At 41.0% G+C, this 18560-nt stretch overlaps 3 protein-coding genes across 5 annotated transcripts; 1 reads left to right on the forward strand and 2 right to left on the reverse strand.

The window, feature by feature from the left end:
* Positions 1–351: 351 nt before the first annotated feature.
* Positions 352–11862, reverse strand: LOC136439257 (anillin-like). Of its 3 annotated transcripts, none has more exons than XM_066434563.1 (19): positions 11712–11862; positions 10862–11003; positions 8972–9067; positions 8289–8482; positions 8009–8140; positions 7686–7892; positions 7467–7576; positions 6245–6372; positions 5717–5901; positions 5404–5530; positions 5131–5195; positions 4850–5002; positions 4419–4570; positions 3992–4139; positions 3608–3763; positions 2778–3443; positions 2428–2585; positions 2148–2264; positions 352–1949 (listed from the first exon to the last, which is right to left on the reverse strand). In XM_066434563.1, exons 1-19 carry the CDS (start codon positions 11727–11729, stop codon positions 1850–1852), a joined length of 3054 nt encoding a protein of 1017 aa, XP_066290660.1. In that variant the 5' UTR covers positions 11730–11862; the 3' UTR covers positions 352–1849. The 3 variants fall into 3 exon arrangements, with proteins under 3 accessions (XP_066290660.1, XP_066290659.1, XP_066290658.1); XM_066434562.1 differs by having other exon boundaries at positions 4850–4996; positions 8909–9067; XM_066434561.1 differs by having other exon boundaries at positions 8909–9067.
* A 380-nt stretch (positions 11863–12242) lies between these two features.
* On the reverse strand, positions 12243–16492 carry LOC136439270 (3-dehydrosphinganine reductase-like). The gene is made up of 9 exons (XM_066434590.1): positions 16228–16492; positions 15889–15978; positions 15590–15649; positions 15274–15339; positions 14825–14920; positions 14322–14597; positions 14009–14092; positions 13759–13860; positions 12243–13389 (listed from the first exon to the last, which is right to left on the reverse strand). Exons 1-9 carry the CDS (start codon positions 16360–16362, stop codon positions 13258–13260), a joined length of 1041 nt encoding a protein of 346 aa, XP_066290687.1. The 5' UTR covers positions 16363–16492; the 3' UTR covers positions 12243–13257.
* Positions 16493–16672: 180 nt separating this feature from the next.
* On the forward strand, positions 16673–18064 carry LOC136439272 (peptide deformylase, mitochondrial-like). The gene is made up of 2 exons (XM_066434592.1): positions 16673–17400; positions 17524–18064. The coding sequence occupies exons 1-2, from the start codon at positions 16827–16829 to the stop codon at positions 17676–17678; spliced, it is 729 nt and encodes a 242-aa protein (XP_066290689.1). The 5' UTR covers positions 16673–16826; the 3' UTR covers positions 17679–18064.
* The last annotated feature ends 496 nt before the right edge of the window (positions 18065–18560 follow it).

Below are 18560 nucleotides of genomic sequence, written 5' to 3' on the forward strand. Positions count from 1 at the left end.
GTTTAGTCTGTATAACGCAAACTCCAGCTGTCCGGGGGTTTCTCGGTCACAGGAGGCTTGATTGAATTCAGGCTAGTTGGAGTTGTCCTGCTATTAATTTGAATCATCGGAAGGAAAGAATCTTTATTGTAACTCCATGCCCTATATGATCAACAGGTTGTGCAAAACTATTCCTCAATGAAGGTATTTACAGAAACATAGCCATGCATTAAGTACTTATACATGCATGTATTTCACTATTTCATGTATGCCAAGGGGATGGTTTATAGACCATTCTAATGAACAGGCAATTGGAGCCAGGCCTTAAATAGAAAAAGTGCACATGGAGGTCACAAGAACAGATCAGCGAGCTCCTTTATATTATAGATGTTTATTTTAAAGAATGCAATTTAAAACTAAATAAGTCACTTTGAGTGGAGAACCCTATACCGAATATTGAGCGATTGTTAAGTAAAGGTCACAGTGGACACAGGTAGCTATACAATTCCCTGTACTTATGAAGGATGCATATATACAAAGTCAGTCTCAGCTTCTGGGCTTTTCCTTGACCAACAAACTCCTGTTCTGATTGGAATGTGTCAGTTAGGACCAGAAAACAGCTGTGGCTACTACCGCACCGCTAGACTAGCACATTATCTTCCTTCCAGCTATACTGGATTGTCGTGTTACTGTACAGACATTAACAGATCTGCAAACCTTCATCAGTGTCAAAATTACTTGAAAACCTAAAGATTGCATGTAAGAAAACATTTATCTTTAACTCTAAAATTACCACAGCCCCTAACCCTGATCTATTGTCATGATACATGTCTACCTCTGCCATTATCAGGACTGTAATACTGCAATAAATGGTTAGAATATAAGAATACAAAGAAAGGAGCATTGTGATGTGACTACAGATAAATAAAACATGAATGGAAAAAAAATATCATTAGCAAGAGAAGTGGCTGGGTGTTTGGCTAATGTAACTTTATCTTTGCTGTGTGTATGATGATACAAGTAACTGAAAATCTAGCACTATACATGGAATACATATCTTTAAAACGATACTAAGTATAAAAATCAAAATGTCTTCTTGACAAATCAAATACCACGTGGCTTTTTGATACCGTCCAATCACACCCATTTTCCCAAAGGAGCATTTTTTTCCTAAAATACATTCTTTCAGAACAGTTTCTCGTGATTTGTTCACAAACCACCAAACTGATACCCCAGCCACCTTGTCCTCAATTATATTGATTACATATTGCAACGGTTTAAGGGCATGATTAGCTGTAAGTACACAATATATGTTTGTCTACTACATATTACATTGGCATCCCTTTTTTTATGCATATGAATTTGAAGTGAATGATGATAATAGTATAGTAAATAATACAGAGTCTATGTACAAGAAGGGGTTGAAATAAGTAGCTTGACACATGCCAGTGACACTTTTCCTACCCAGTCTAAACACCTTTCCCCACAGGTCACTGTTGCAAGGAAAGTTTGTATGTTACAGTGTAAATCATACAAATCCCTCAGTCATTTTTGTATGAATAACTATTGTTAGAGATTTCTCAAATTGACACTAGCTCCATAGTGATACCAGTTGTTCCATTTATCCATTATAACCCCCAGGTTGACTGCAGTTATAAATGGTATAAAGTGGTAGGCAGGACTATCTATAATCTCATTTGACCCTCTATGATACTATTGATGATAGCAATTGTATACAGTGAGTATCTTTCAAGTACAGCATGAAGAAATGGACAGGACAGATAGGAATAATGCCATTACAATGTTGCTTTACAAGGGCATGATTACATAGTGATACTGATATCACAGAATAAAAATGGCTTCAAGTTTGTTAGTTTCTGGCGGACCACATGCGCAGATTGGTGAGAGCCTTGTTCAGCTGTGCTATCCACTGGATTCGCTCCTCCTTGGTGTCTGCTGATATCCAGTGCCTAAGAAACAGTAAAACGAACCTTCAATAAAGACATTTCACTAAGATATGCCAACAATGCTACATGTGTTTGTTGAAACTTGAAAGATTTAAAAACCCAAGACACATGGTGTCTTAATGTTACTTGCCCCACTTATTCAAACAACCATAGAGTTCTATTAACAAACAGACCCTAACAACAATGCCAGAGTAATCTTACTTGGTGGTGACTTTCTTGTTCTTCCAGTCCACAGTGTCCACAATGGTGTCCTTGTCATCATCCTTCACCGACCGTGAACACAGGATCTCGATGGTGTTGGGGCGGGCACACCACTCTCTGCAAAAAAACAATCGTTAGTATGACTGGACGGTCTGGACCTGGACACAACAGCCACTTGAACCTTATGTTGCTTTGCAATAGTCTCTCATTCATATTCTTGCATGCCATGTGAAGCTTTACATTAAAAGGATCATCAGTTCTCTTTCTAATCCCAGCTCACCTGGACACAGTGGTGATGTTTTTGGTGATACACTGGCCCACATCGATGACTCCGATGGGGTCCTTCCTCCTCTCATCGTCAGGGTATGTCCAGTACGCCAACCGCCAGTTGGACAGGACACACCAGCGACGGTGCCAGGAACCAAATCCTCCCACATCCTGAAATAAAAGAGGGTTACATTAGGCAAGTGTGTAAAGCAAAATTAGAAGACCTACCTAGAGCTATTTAGGAATAGGACAAGGTAGCAAGACACAAGTCACGAAGATGATGTAAAGAAAAAACATTCATGACTAAACAAGTCAAAACCTAACAAACAATATTCTGGAAGTTTACAGGAATTGGGAACTGACCTGAAACATGGTGAGGAAGCCCCTCTCCTCCACACCACTGTCCATGTGGCAGTGGATGCGCACCTGGACATGGCCCTGCAGGGGTGACAGGAACGGAACCTTGTCCAAGGTGAACTGGGTCTTGCGGACGTCACACAGTCTGATGTGAGTCTCCCCCATCAGGACAAAATTGCTGTTACGAACAGTGCTGGGACCACCCAGGCTTCGCAGCAGGGGACTCATGGAGGAGTCCTTCCCCATGATGTTGGTGAAAATCTTCTTTGGTGCCAGGTTCTTCAGCTTGGGGGAGGGCATGCCGAGCAGACTCCCCAGGGCAGACTTCTGTTGGCTGTCAGGCTTGAGCCGCTTCATGCGCATGTTGTACACCTCGATCTTGACGTCAAAGTTACTGTTGATGTCGTTGAGGACGATGTGGTTGGTGAACCACAGGCTGTCCCCGGCGATCTTGTCGGCCGTACTGAGCATCATGGTGGGGATGACCTTCTCGGGGCCGTTGTAGATCAGACAGAAGAAGAAGTCGTCTCCGGGGACGTTTCCCTCCTTCAGGGAGAAGAGGAACTCGCCCTTCAAGGGGAGCTTGATGTCGGTGATGGTCAGGGTCCCCCTGCATGGCTTGGCTTCTTCCATAGCCTCCCTCTCACCATCAGGGCCCAAGTTCTTCAGGCGCTGCCAGATAAGACAAATCCACATAAATCCATAAATTTGAAAGAATATTGGCTACAAGTTTTGCATGGTATCTTGAACAACATTGGTAAAGAATTCAATTGCTGATGTTAGTTCTAAGTAGGGGAACTAAAACGAGCAATCAAAGACATTCAAGTACAATATACCTGGGTTTCTGCCAATAGAGCCAGACGCCGCTGAGTTGCTATTAGCAGCAATCTTTCAGCCTCCACCTCCTCTGCGGAGCCCTTTCCGTGTTCCGCATCACGACAGACATTCAGCGCCTGGCTGGCCTGGTGGACGATGGTCTGCTGTGAGGCCACCTGATCAGAAAAGGATACTCGGGGTCAGTACAATTACAAGGCATACATGGCAGGGAATACAGTAACATGCATATCTCTACATCTATATACCACTGTAAGCAATTGGACTGAAGGGAAGCAAAAAACCCCTCTGAACTCCTTCAGTTCTGCCTAGTTGTTTATATTCTTCAACCTGCAGAATATTTCAATAGACCACAGATTGTTGTTCATGAATGCTGATGTAATCACCTGCTCCATGAGATGTTTGACCTTGTCCTTGATGGGTACCCTGCGACTGGGCCTGACTGGGACCTCCGGACTAGGAGCAGCGTTGTCATCATCACTGGTGACACTGGCAGGCTTGTGGTTCCGCACAATGGTTTTGACACCATTAGGCCTGGAAGACAAGGGTAGCTATCTATCTATTGGTGTCCTCAGAAGCAATGCAAAAGACTCTCTGATAAAACGGTAACAGAATCATTCCTATTTTCACTTTCTCAACCAACATGCAAGTTGTAGTTAGCCATGGCCCATCTCCATGTGCTGCACATTGTATCTGTTCTTCTGGCTACAACTGCTGGGGGAGTAGCTTTGTATCATTTGATAATGCTGTATATGCTAAACTCAATGGTTTACGAAATAACATGAGGTTTGAAACAAATGCCTGAATACAAACCTTGACTTGGACTTGCGCATGGACCGGTAACACTCCAAACTGTACATAAGTGGTCGTTCCTCCACCTCCTCAACATAAGAGGGCACCACACTCTCTGCTGAACTGGACTTAGGGATCTTGGGAGTTGTCGACTCAGCAGCAAAGGCCACCTTCTGTAAGAATGGGTGAAAATTTTATACTGCTATATTTACTACACTGGTGAAAAGTCAGTTGAATCCAGTTCTCTGTTAGCTGTAACTTGTTCCTTCCCCTTGGAACTTGACACATCGTCCTTAGAATAGAAATTTGAGAAATAACATTGATAAAGAATCTAGTCCATGCAACCTTTTCACAACCACCAATTCGTTGCTGCTTGCAAATATAAAAAGGCAAAAGCCAGCTGTTTGGACAGGCATTTCCAGAGTGTACTACTACTAGCTGTTTGAACCAACCTTTGCTTTTTCCTGTTTGCGGGGTTCCTGTTTGCGGGGTTCCTGTTTGCGGGGTGGGGTAGGGTCCTTCACTGGGGGAGAATCTATCACCTCATCCAGCAGGTCATCTAAAGCTTTAGTCGTGTTACTCTCCTCATCTTCCTCATCCTCGTCCTGTAGAGGACATCCAACATGACATTAGGTTATTCATATTCTATTGCCTTGCCCAACTGCAAATGATGCAAATTGATGTGAACAACCAATTATGTAACCTACATTGTGACATAGGAACAAATATTTACCTCCTCCTCCTCCTCTGCACTGGGCACCTCTGGTTCTTTTGTCTTGTCACTGCTTTCTTCAACACCTAAGAAGCAGTCATTGAATATCAGTGTTTAACATACATAGACGTGTCATCATACAATTAGCAACAAATTTGATAGAAAGTTCCAACGCCCTATGTTACCAAATGCCGTAAAAAAATTTGAACAGTGTAGACTAAAATGGACAGCTGCACATCTATTGCTACTTATTTATTTTTCAATGTCACAAAGTTATATGTAATAGGAGTGTACCTGACATGTCCTCTTCATCTGAGTCATCCTCACTCTCAGGTTCAGGTTTCTGTTGTCTCTGCTTAGGTTTGTCCCATGGTGTGAAACAGGGAGCTGCAGACTCGGTCTTGGGGGCAGCTGAGCTCTCCTGCAGACAACATGCAAAATGTTTACATGGACTGGATTGCAGATACTTATAATGTGTTCACAAAGAAAAGCTTTACACATTCCACAGTCACTTTTGTCCCCTTGTACAAGTTGTAGAGCAGATCCAGTAGAAATGGTAATAGTAAATTTATTATTAGTACAGAAGGTTCAGAACAACAATCCCTACCTCGCTGGGCTCGTCCTTCTTGACTCCCCATTTCTCCCAGCGGTTCTTGAGCTGGGACAGTTCTGCCTCTCTCTCTTTCTTCATCTGTGCTGCCGGGTCGTTTTCCCGATGCCTGTTCTGGGCAGCCTCTCTCAGACGGTCATGCACTGACTTGGTGGCTGGACCACCCTTTTTGGCAGAAGTACCTGTATAAACAATGAATGTCATGAGACTTAGATATGTATGCACCGTTCTCCTCCGTAACCTGTATTGTGTAACGGCACCCATGACAATGACCATATTTGTACTACATGTACTACAATGGTTTATGTATGACTCCTAGATGGTGCTCCACACAGTATTTTCTGTTCTGATAACTAAACAAGATCTTTGCTTTCATCCATGCACACTGGACAAACAAAATTCAAACTAGAACATCTAGGAGATCTGATAAATCTATACATGTTTTTTTTCTGTAAAATGTTGTGATCACTTTTCTGTGCCAGCATTTTGTACAATACAAAAGAAAGCTCCATCAGGAATACCTACTCTGCTCAACTGGAGTCTCTTTCACAGGCTCCTTTGCAGGTGTCCTGTCTCCAAACCTGCCATTCCCAGCAGGCTTTGCAGGCTGCTTCAGCTTCTCTTTTTGGACCAACCATGTGTTTTTAGCTTCCCTGTTATGTGAAAAAGGAAAGGTCGTTGCTGTAAAAAAGCCTGCCCATTTTGTACACACTTAGAGTCGATTCCACATTACCGAGAGGGTGTTTGTTGCCTTTTGTTCTAACATTTGTAAAACCTTTGTAACAATCTAAGGAAGATAAGTGACTGTTTAGAACAATTTCCAACATTCATGTGATGTTCTAAATAGTTTCTGCTGTGTTCCAACATGTTAGACAAATTTCTAACATTGCACATGTTATTTGTATTATTTTCGAAACTGTTGGAACATAGGTTGATCATTTGTTCATACATGTTCCAACATTAAAACAACATGGTATAACTGGGTCAGTGGGATGGGAACAGGGCAATTCACACATCCCTTCAAAGTAAAGGGGATTAGGCCTGGGTGCCATGCATAGACACCTGAAGACAAAAGTCCAGAAGTGAAATCTAAAAATATACAGAGGCAGACAATAGAGTATGATTAGTCACCTACTTTTATGGGGGCAATAACCCAAATCTACCATTTGAAAAATGATGCAATTTGTTCTAACATGTTCGAACAGTGAAACAATCACATAGATGTTTGAAAATTGTTCTAAATAAAGAGATATTTGTGCAATTACTTTCCAAATAGTTCCAACATATATAAATAAGTTCAAACATGTTCAAACTTTCATTCTTGATTGTTTGAACAATTTAGAACTATTTTGACTGGAATAGTCTTTTATCTAAAATTGTTTGAACTCACTAGCAATATTACCTGAAAACCCTCTCGGTGACATGGAATTGACTCTATATATAAACAAATGTCATTCTTACACAATAATTGAGTATCTGGTGCATCAACTGGAAAAATATGTACTCTGCTTTCCTATAAACTGTAGATCATTCTGCATTTGTGACATGATGAGAGAGAATGAAGTCTTCTTGATATTCTTCTTGATATTTGTTTCAATAGGAAACATTAACTAAGGGACTGCCAAAAAGTGGGCAGGTGGTCTATGAGTAGATAATTCATAAGTAATACAAGTATTGTCTGCAAAAAAGTTTGATTTATTCATTTGAAGAACTGTGAAAATCAGCTCAGCTGTTGCCATATACACACCTTTTTGCTTTCTCCTCTTGAGCTGCAAACAATTGTGCAGCAAACCTGACAGACACTGGCTTCTCCTCCACAACCTCACCATTGGTGTCATTAGTAGGGGGATGGGAGATCTGCAGGAGACAAGCACAAAAAAATAACATGAAAACAAATATGGAGATGGCAAACTATTCTTGGAATTGATGGCATAAAATCAAGGGAAATTTTCTGAATAGTTCTTACCTTGACTGGAGGCTTTGTCTCCTTGACAGTTTTTGTTGGGGTTTGCTTTGGTGCTTGTTTGTCAAACAGTGCAGCCCGGCCACTTACAAAGGGGCTTGAGGGAGCAGGCTTATCACTAGCAGGGGCTGGGGCAATCTTCTTGTTCTCGATAGTCTTCACAGTCGGTTTGTGAACAGGCTTTGACTCACTGACACTCAGACGGGGCTCCTTTAAAAGGGAAAAAACACTGGTTACAAAACGGAAGATTGACTCACTTCAGCTTAGCGATTCCATAACCATTAAAATGTGTGTGTTAAAATTGTGTTGGAAATATGCTTGTATACCTTGCCTCCCCAGAATCCACCACCAGTGTTGGCTGATTTCCCCTGTGGCTCCTCCTTGGGGACGGAGGGAGCCTGGCGTTTCTGGACACTGGTCTGTGCAGGAGCCTTGGGGGCCTGCTTTTTCGTTTCCTCCTGAAAAATTTGAGTAGACATTTAAACCCCTTGAGTAGATATAAAAGGTTAAGTAAAAAATACTAAAAATAGTTACTTCTGACTTTTGTATTAAACCTGGAAATTAACTCATACATCCTTTATAAATTATGTATTTGTTTTCTCTTACCCTGTGCATAGCAACAAATCCCTGGTTGTGGGTGTCATCCTCAAAGCTGCTATGCTTTGCAGCCAGGTGAGCAAAGCGCCCCCTGCTGGAGGAGGATCCTGATGCAGGCTGTGCTCTTGGCTTGGGTGTGGGGGACAGTGGCTGATCCACGGAACTGGGTGCAGTTGGCGTGTTCTGCTCTACACTCACCTCACCTGAGGGGGCAAAACTAAGCATCAGTACAGAATATACAATAGTTCCAAACCGTCTCTGTGGAATATTCAAGCACATGGCACCATGACAAATAGTTATGATAGAAGAATTGTACAGGTTTGGTCCCAACCCTACCAACTGGGATAACTTCATTAGTGAGATGCCATTTCAGGTCTTCATTAAAGGAGATTTGCAGTATACATGGTTTGCTGTAAGATGTTCTTGGACAATTCAGCCTGCAGTGCTAACCACATTAAGATTTGGTCCCCTGACAATAGGACCTTTGTCCATGTTGCATTTGTCACTACACGCACTCTGGACAAGCAGTTTGCAGTAAGCTTTTCTAGTCTACAAGAAGCAGTATGACAGGGTGAAAAATTGCTACAAGCACTGCTACATGACATAGTCAGTCAAGATAGAAGTGCCACCTCGCTCCCATTTCCTGCGCTGACTGGCTAGTTCCTGCATACGTGAACGCAGTCCTGTCGTACCGTGGCCGCCGGATTTACCGAGCAACTTCTCCACTGCGGCAGTCTTGACCTCTGTCTGGTCAGCATCGTGTGCCCGGGGCTTCTTGTTTGGGGAATCTGGGGAAAATCAAGAACAAATTAGCACACTGTCTTAGGCCTGTAGGCACAGCAGGACTCGAAATACTGGGTGCATATGCACTTTTGTGCACCCAAAATTGGAGATGTGCACCTAATTTTTGACTGTGGGTACACCTTGATATTTGCTGTAGGGCTAGTATATAAAGTTAATCATGCACAGTAGTATACAGCATATTCTTGACATCTTATCATAAGAAATGATAAAACCTTTGCTATATTACTTGTTTAAAGTTAGCCATAGTTTTTAAGATTCAAGCTCTGAAGAGGGGCAGCAGCTGGTTTCTGATTAGGTTTTGCTGACATTCTACTTTTTGTTGTGCAGCGTGCACCAAGAATCTTTTGTGTGAAGCTAGATTTTCAGCTTATGTGCACCAGTACACCTACTCTTCAAGATGAATTTCAAGCTCTGATGAGGAAGTAATACTTCGGAATAAGATTTAGTAAGAATGTGATGCAGGTAATGGCCACTTGTAACACAACAACTTTAACGTCTGTGTATCTTTATAATTTGCTGTTTTCTTCCAATTTTTTTTTTCTTTCATCAGAGAATAGCATGTATGCCCAGGACATAATCATGTACAGAATGAAACTAGTTTGTATTGGTAAAATTCCAGCAGTACAGGAAGTGGTTACAATGCAGTTGGCTGAAGAAACCTCATGGTACGTTACGGAATTTCTGGTTGCTTTGATGATCTAATTGTTATACCGTAACCGGTATGTCTTGATTCTATGCCAACAGTAGAGGAAGGGCAAAAGAGGCAGGTGCTGGTGTGATCAGGGTGAGCTCATGTCCTGTCATGTGTTTACACAGTCTAACAGTTCTTACATTCCTCCTGTAACTGACACCTGACTCATCACTGCAAAATGTAAACATGTGGAGGTATGGTATTATTACACCAAAAGACTTGCTCAATCAACTGGATGCAATTTTGAAATTTGGAGTTTAGTTAGTAAATGGCCTGGCCTGCTCACCAATGGGTCGATGTGCACATGGAAGAAATGTGATGTGAACAATTTCAAACTCAAATCCAAATTTGGCATGTAGGTAAGATTACCAGTAAACCACACGTTGACCCTATGCCCGAGGGCTAATCTAATGATAACTCAAACGGTCACATGACTGCCACATGTGTGATATCACAGTCACTAGTCATTCAACAAGGGCGTAGCACTTAATGATCATGACTCGCATACAAATGAGCTGAACGTGGTCAAAATGTTAACTATGCAGCTGTTTATTCTTACAAGGCCATGTGTTATCAAGTGGTCCGAGGGCAAGGATACTGTTATCTTTAAAGTGACTGTTTTCTGTCAAATTCCATCAAAGGGTGGACAAGTAACGGACATAGACGCAACTGTCTGTAAGCATCACCACACATTGCTTCATTACATTTGAATTAAGAAATGTGATACTGATAGGTTGATTAATGAAAGATTTAGAATAATAGTCCAGGGATATTTTTTGACCACACAAATGACTGAGGGTTGCATATTTTCAAAACAATCTTACAAATTTACAACAGGTGTTAATTTCACTCCACAGGACAATGGGTAAGCTAGCATAGGTAACAATTGCTTTTCTTTATTGTGTGAAATGTCAACTCTATAGAGAACAGTTTCAAAAATGCTAATTTGATTCCATTGAGATAATTTACTGATTCACACCTTCTGCTAAATGTGCTAATTTAATGAACTAGAAGTACACCCTACTTCTAAAAGTAAAAGATAACCTGTGAGACCTGTTCCCTGCCTTTGTACCGAAAGATAACTTACCCTCGTCCTGATTGTCCTGTACATTCTCAGTCTCTCTCAGTGGCATTCTCTCCAACATTCGCTTGCGGGGAGTCGGCGTGGGTCTCTCTGCCATCTTTTGGGCCAACAGTTCTCGCCTCTGACGGGTTCGCTCTAGGAGTTTCTAATTTCAAAACAGAAAATACAGACAACCTGAAGCTCACTTGCTGGCAAATGTGTGATGGTCACTTTACTCCATAAAGGTGGGGGAAATTTTGATTTACAAGCTTGGGTATCAATTAAGTCAGATGATGCCCAAGCTTCCACTTCTGTCTGCCTTGAAGACAAGGTGAACAAACATATGAAAATTTCCTAAACAGCCAAGGACTTGTACTACTAGTATAGTATTAGATTTTGAAAGTGCTGCAGATTCTTGGGGACCTAATTTTGTCTGGTTGGCCCAGTCCATCGACCTTCAAATACAGTTAGAACTTATAGAAGTAAGAAGTGGCAAAATTTGGAGACGAGTTGGCAGTTGCAGAAACACTGGGCCGGATCATGGCCGTTGAAATATTTTTGTCGGGCATAATTTTTGGACATGGGGGTGGGGGGTTGCCTACAACTTTGAAAAGGGAATGTTAGTTGTCCAAAATTTGTCGGTTCAGATGCAAACACAATTGATTGCAGGTTAGAATAGTTATATTAAACTTACGAACATGGAGTTTGGAGAAGATCTGATAATATTTTGTTGCCTTCGTCGGCTCAAACAGGCATGCATGTCATCACGTCCACCGCGGCCCCATTCAGTAACGAAAAATTATGCTTCAAAAACACCAGATACAAGTTCTGAGTTGGATCGAAAAAGAAGATAGGTGGTTCTCTGGTTTCTTACCTCTGTAAACGGGTCCATTCTGAACACCAGTACCAGCTAAACACTCCCAAAGTGCGGAAAGTTTGGCGGCGTAAACAGAACTCCAACTCTTGGTTCAGGAGCTTCCGTGCGATCCGTTGGTCTTCGGTTGGAAATTTAAATTCTGCGCGTCCCAATGCGCATGCCTGCCCAACAGAACGCTGGGATAAATGGACGATACCATTATTTACAAAGGTAGGGTCGACTCCTGCGTGTTTACCATTATGATTACGTCATTCCAACTAAAGCAGATCTACACGGGGCAAAATCGTAATGTCAGCCAGAGAAGTCCAGTCAGGCTCCGTACAGATTAACTCCAACACCCACAAAAAGTTGTTGTAACAAATTCAGGAAATTTCTTAATTTCATTATTGATGCAAAAGAAAAACACCTGTTCAACTAGACAAGTTCCTAAATGACTTTGCCTGCATCTAGATATCTGTGGATTTCCTTTGATCTCCTCATGACCACCAGAAAATTGCCAGTTAGATAAGAAATAAACAATGCAGCAGATTTACGAGTAAAGCACATTTTATTCATAAACAAACATACATTTCTTTTTATAGCAAGCTTCTATTCATGATCAGTAGTGTTGGATCTAGCTCCAAAATTGTGTCAGAGACTGGCGGAAGATATTTCTAACTTCAATTGTAAAATACTGCTGCCTAAATAGAAAAACAAATTACACCTTATAAGGGCATTATCAACCGTTGACATTACACGTATAAAAAAGTACGTATAAGTCATACTATTCTTCCTGTAGATACATTTGGTACAAAGGATTCACTTGATTACACATAACTTAAGAAATTAAGCTACAGTTGGTCCATGAATAGTCCTGAAAGCAACATATTTTCTTACATTCAGAGGCAGAGACTATGATTACCCCTTCTCCCCTGACAATTCTGTATGATTGAGGTATTCCTGACAAAAAATGTTGCTACAGAAGCAAGCCAACTTAACATAGGTTTTCCTGATATCAAAATCATATGCTGTACAATTGATAGAAATCAAACAGACAATAAGAATGTTCTGGTTGACACACGAGACAGGGGAGCACCAAAATTAAACTCATCCATGCACTTGCTGTATGGTCATTCGTCTTTTTCTTATGTCATTTGTTTCAACTGTGTTGGTCACAATATGATACAACTAGCTGGAGGGTACATATGAAGGCACAGTCTTACAATGTTGAATCACAACATTTATGACAGTACAGGAATGTTGTATAATGTTAAGTACAATAACAAACTATGCACAATCCAATAAAAGGAATAATGGGTCAAACTGCCTATCCAACTATGAGGCAAGCAGAATAAATACAGTCTACTTCAATATTGACTGATCAAGACGGATTAAACATTTCACCTGTTCTTTATTTACCACAAATATCGTAGACAGCATTTCATGAACATTCAGCCAGGCTCTATGTACTAAAACTATTTCTCTTGGAAGGCCACTTCTCTTCTAAACTCATGAAGTCCTTGTTCTTGCTTCTGTTGACGTTACAACATATAGTAGCAGTGTGCTAATCCCTACTTTCCCTGTCTTGTTTTTCTTTCATCTCTTTTTCTCTCTCGACTGCGCAGCGTGCCACCATACGGTCAAAGCTGCCCAAATAGAAAAGCGCAATCACTCGGAACAGTCCCATGGTCAGAACCTGAAATTAGAAGTAACAAGTATCACTTGAAATGGATAGGAATGAAATGAAATCACTCAAGCAAGATTGTTACTGTTGTAATGTAATATGGCATAATACATTCTTACAGATACAACTTACAAGTATATCTTTAAGTTTCTTGCGCATACCATATCACATTGATTCACAATGTCTGCAAACTTCCAGGTCTGCATGTGTCAAGCACCCAGTAATAGCAGTTGCAGTCACAGACACAAAAATACCAATTGAGCTGGCACAACACTAAGTAGTGAGCTGACACAGCACTAAGCAATGTAGCAACATCCAAAATGACATCCAAAATAACTGAGATGGGTGACAAAGCTGACTATCATCAGAAGTAGAACTGACCTGCTGCATGCCTTCAGTCATGGAGGTCAAAGGTGACATGCCACATGTTGCACTGGCCAGTAGGTAACCATCTAGTCCAATGTAGCTGAGAAAGGTTCCAACCTGGAGGATTCAACATTCAACAAGTATTACATTTATTGTAATGAAATTACTTTCTTTGAGTTTGATTCTATTCTATTCTATTCTATTCTATTCATTCTATTCTATTTTATTCTATTCTACATTAGTTTTAGATATGAGCTAAACTTACTGAAGCATCCTGGAGGATCCTCTTCGCTACATAATCAGGCTGGTACAGTCCTGCAGTCTCTGAGATCAGCTTCGTCTCCTTGGGCTGTGATAGATAAGCAAACGTTTTACAAGTCAATCAATACAGACCAATAATCTTCAAGCAGATGTTGGGGGAGGCTAGATTATTATGTTTTTGTAGCTACCTGTTTCTATATCAAACTGCCTCCCCTAACATGTACTTGGAAATTAGTGTTTTACAGAGAGGGCACAAGCAGAATTGAATGTCTCTGTATCCAAATGAAAAACACAACGTTGTAACCAACGTCACCCACCTTGAATGTTTGTTCTGTCTGGAAGCCAGGTGTGTCTGTGTCAGGTGGGAAGGTGATAGTCAGGTAGACATTGTATGGTTTCACCTCCATCTGCAGTGCTTCAGCGAACCCCCTGAGGGCGAACTTCGATGCTGAGTAGGCTGTGAAGCCGTACAGCCCAATCTGGCCAGCCTGGGACGACACCAGTACAATCCGCCCCCTTCTTCTGTACTTCATGGTAGAGATGACTGCCTTGGTGGCATGGATACTCCCATAGTAGTTCACTTCCATTTGTTGCTAAAGGAGATTGAAAAGAGTAAATTCTTATGTACATGACAAATCAAGGTGCAGTTTTTTTTCTGTGGTTATTTCTGTCAACTTTCTTGTCTTAATTTTCGTTCTCTACATTCACCACCCTTCATTGTCCATTTACATGTCATCAAGACTACTCTTTCATCCAGACAGCATCTAATGACCCAGGTGATTAATGACCATGACAGCCAATCTGCTTTTCCAAATTGTACCTTAAATTCATCAACAGGAATATCTTCAAATCTGCTAGCAAAAGATGTTCCAGCACAGTTCACCAGCATGTCTACTGGGCCCAGCTTCTCTTGTGCCTGAGAGAACAAAAAGTATGGGAATATACTGCAAACATATATGTCAAAAACCATTCTAAGGTGGTCCCTTTTACTGGTTTCCATAGCCTAAAGCAATGTTCAAAGAGCTCCAGATTACAGACAACCCACGATACACCAGATATAGGATATCTGTACACATTTACAGAAAATACAATTGATCCCCATGAATATGTTGACAGCCATGCCGACAATAGCAACTGAAACTTCAATCTTGAAGTCTTTTCTCATGAATGACCTTGTCTCAGCAGTATATGATTGCTACAAGGGAGCTGTGGTTTTGATGTGAGGGTAAGGGTGGGGTCTTTAAAGTCAATAACATCCTGCAGCTGTACCTGTTTTACTGCCTTCTCCACTGCACTGAAGTCTTTGGAAATGTCCACAGAAATGCACAGCACCTTCTGTAACAACAACACAAACATTGTCATTGAAATAAAACCACAAAAAAACTTGTCAACAGAAACATTGTCAATAGATCGTAGGAACACATACATAGTAAATGTGTAACTGTAACAATATGTGATACAAATATGCCTAAATCACTGCACATCCAACTAGCCCTGCAGAAAAAAAATCATGGCTTGTCCCAAGGGTACTGTAAATTGTGTGGACCAATAGGAATGACTGGCTTGGTCTTCACCGTCTCCTCACCTGTCTGTCTTTGTCCCGCATATGTTGTTCAATTTCTTTCTTTGCCTGCAACAGTCTTTGCTGCAACAAGAATAACAAAGAGAAATCAGCCACACATTACAAAATTATTTGCACATTATGCATTTTGACTTCCCTATTTGCCGATGAACACCTTGCCATCAATGATTGACTGATCAGGTGGGTGATAAAGGCATAATGCCTGAAGAAATTCTTATGCTTTGTACATGTTTTGATGTCTGAACCCTATGCATGAAAGTGACAGGCCTTCCTGCTTTTCAAAAAATAGGTTCAGCACTAACTTCATTTCTTGCTATAATGGTGACAAGGGCTCCCTGCTTAACAGCTTCCACAGCAACCGCCTTCCCTATCCCACTGGAGCCACCAGTCACCTAAAGTGAAGAAAAAAAGGAATAACAAATTATAAATCAGATCAAGGAGGTTAAATATATCTCCATATAACCTCCTTGATCATGATCAGATCTTAACAATGCCTTTGCACTATATATATTATAGATTGCAAGAGCAGTCATGACGTTCACGTGTACCACTGATTATATGGGCATCCAAGCAAAAATCTACACGTTATATTACATATAACGTCGTTATGTAACATCTAAATGAACTGTTTGTTTCTTCACCAAGACATGGGATCCGTTCAGCTTCATAGGGCGTGGTGAGATCAACGGCGACAACATGAAGATCATGATCACAAACCCCACGAACACGGCCAGGGCAATCATCACTGCACCCGACTCGATAGGAAAAAACTGCATGGTTGCAGAAAAACAGTCCTCCACAAGGAAAAACTCTAAAGTCTGACACCTGTACTATGCAGTGTGTATTTTCGTGGCTGCGAAAGGTAGGTGAATGTTCTCTCGGTGATCAGATGCCTGTAGTGGTCTTGTCTAGTGCCTGATTACTTTCAGTCCCGTATCAGCTCTTGCTTTAATATCAAGACAACTTCTCATAGCAAAGTTAATATTGTAGAACTTTGTGTGTTTTTCAACCAATGATGAGTACTTTTAAGTCGCTCATTTGTTTAGAATGGTTGTACAAAAAAGACAGGCTTTCATTTCTCTACTTTAAACAGCTAAAACATATTGAGGTCAAAGTTCAACAGAAGAGCAATGAAAATGTCAACCTCATGTGCTAAAACGACTTTGCAATCAGAGAAGCTAGGTATTGCAGCTATAACGTGGTAAGGGGTCGGTATTAAGTCTTTCAAGTGAAATACATTATGGCTTTGGCAATGAGAACTTCCGCAACTCTACGCACGTTGAATTTGACTCGTGTTTTCTGTACCACTGCCTGTGCACGTGCACCAACCTTCTGGAGTATCACCCAAAACCAGGCCTCTGTCACATTTACGTGGCTTTTTAATAAACTTGGCCGCTTTTCACTGAGGAAGAGACAATCAAAACCGCCACACGATTATGTGGTACCTGTAGGTAATCCAATTTTGCGTGGTCAGGCCTTAGCCGTTGATCACAAGAATATCAAATCTGAAGAAACCCAGGAAGTGCTGGACCAGTTGGTGAAGGTGATGAGAAAAAAGGGAGCGGTTGGACTGAGTGCGCCTCAGGTAGGCGTTGGGCTACAGATCATAGTGGTGGAGTGCACCAGGAAACAGTTGGACCTTGTGCCGCAGGAAATTAGGAAAATTCGAGAAATGCAGGAGTTCCCGCTGAAGATCTTCATTAACCCCAAACTGAAGGTGACCGACTACTCGACTGTAGTGTTCCCAGAGGGTTGTGAGAGTCTGCCAGGATACCAGGCCAACGTACCCAGGTACTATGGTGTAAATATCACAGGTGAGTAGCATGGATATCAATGACAAAGTCATAATTTCACATTTCCTCTTTTCTGATTTTCTGCCCTTGTGATGTAACGTTGTTGAGAAAAACTTTTAACATAAATTTTTTCCTTTTGCTCAGGCCTTGACCGAGACGGGATGCCTTTAGCATGGCAGGTGACAGGCTGGCCAGCCAGAATTCTGCAACACGAAGTGGAACATCTTCGGGGAGACCTGTATATCGACATCATGGACTCTAGGACATTCATGGACTATACTTCGGAAATGAAGAAATGATGATTCTTAATCAGCAGTTTTCAAAAGTTTATGCCTATAACGTTATTAAGATTTCAAATTGTACTTTATTCTTTATTCTTTATTGAAAATTGCAACAAGACAATACAAAGTGGAGAGCCAGGCAGACAAGCTGATGTACTTTTAAAGCATGCACAATTCTTAATGACAAAATGCATACGTAAAGGTATTTGTACTTCCACAGAGAGTTAACATTAAAGTTACCTCAATATGTGCCATAATTCTGTCACCTATGTGAAGATACAGTTTGCTTGCTGAAGATAAGAAAACTTGATGACATTGTGCGTTTTTGTCCTCACCATACAAAGAAGTCACAGTCTGGACAATTTCATATTATTATCAAATATACATTTACAAGAAGATCTTCACTCATTGTCATTGTTGTCATCTGTCTATGGAAGAAGTAGCTGCTGGTATAGTATGAGCAACTGGTAAAAAAGTGGTAAAAGTGAGCTAACGTAACGTTACCTATTATTCTATTGAATTTTTTTTTCTGTGGATCATTTGGAATAAGACACTTTTGATAAGGGAGCAAATGTACATTTTTAAGTTCAACCAAGGTTTGAACAGAGATGTTAGCTTGGAACAAGGAGGTTTAATCTAGAACCTTCTTCCTCCTTGCTTGGAACAAGGACATTGGTTTGGAACAAGGAGGTTAACCTCCTTGTTTGGAATGATGCTTTTCCAAAAAAATCTATTCTACAGTTTCAAACCCTACATCATTTTACATTATGTATGGTACGACACATTTCCTTTGTCTCATCATAACGTCCTGACTAATCATGTTTAAATTTCAAAATAATCCACTTTGCACAATAAATGGAACAGTCCAATTGAGACGTTTGTACTTCCGGGGTACAGGTC

Source organism: Branchiostoma lanceolatum, chromosome 7, assembly GCF_035083965.1.
Source record: "Branchiostoma lanceolatum isolate klBraLanc5 chromosome 7, klBraLanc5.hap2, whole genome shotgun sequence".
Lineage (NCBI taxonomy): Eukaryota > Metazoa > Chordata > Leptocardii > Amphioxiformes > Branchiostomatidae > Branchiostoma > Branchiostoma lanceolatum.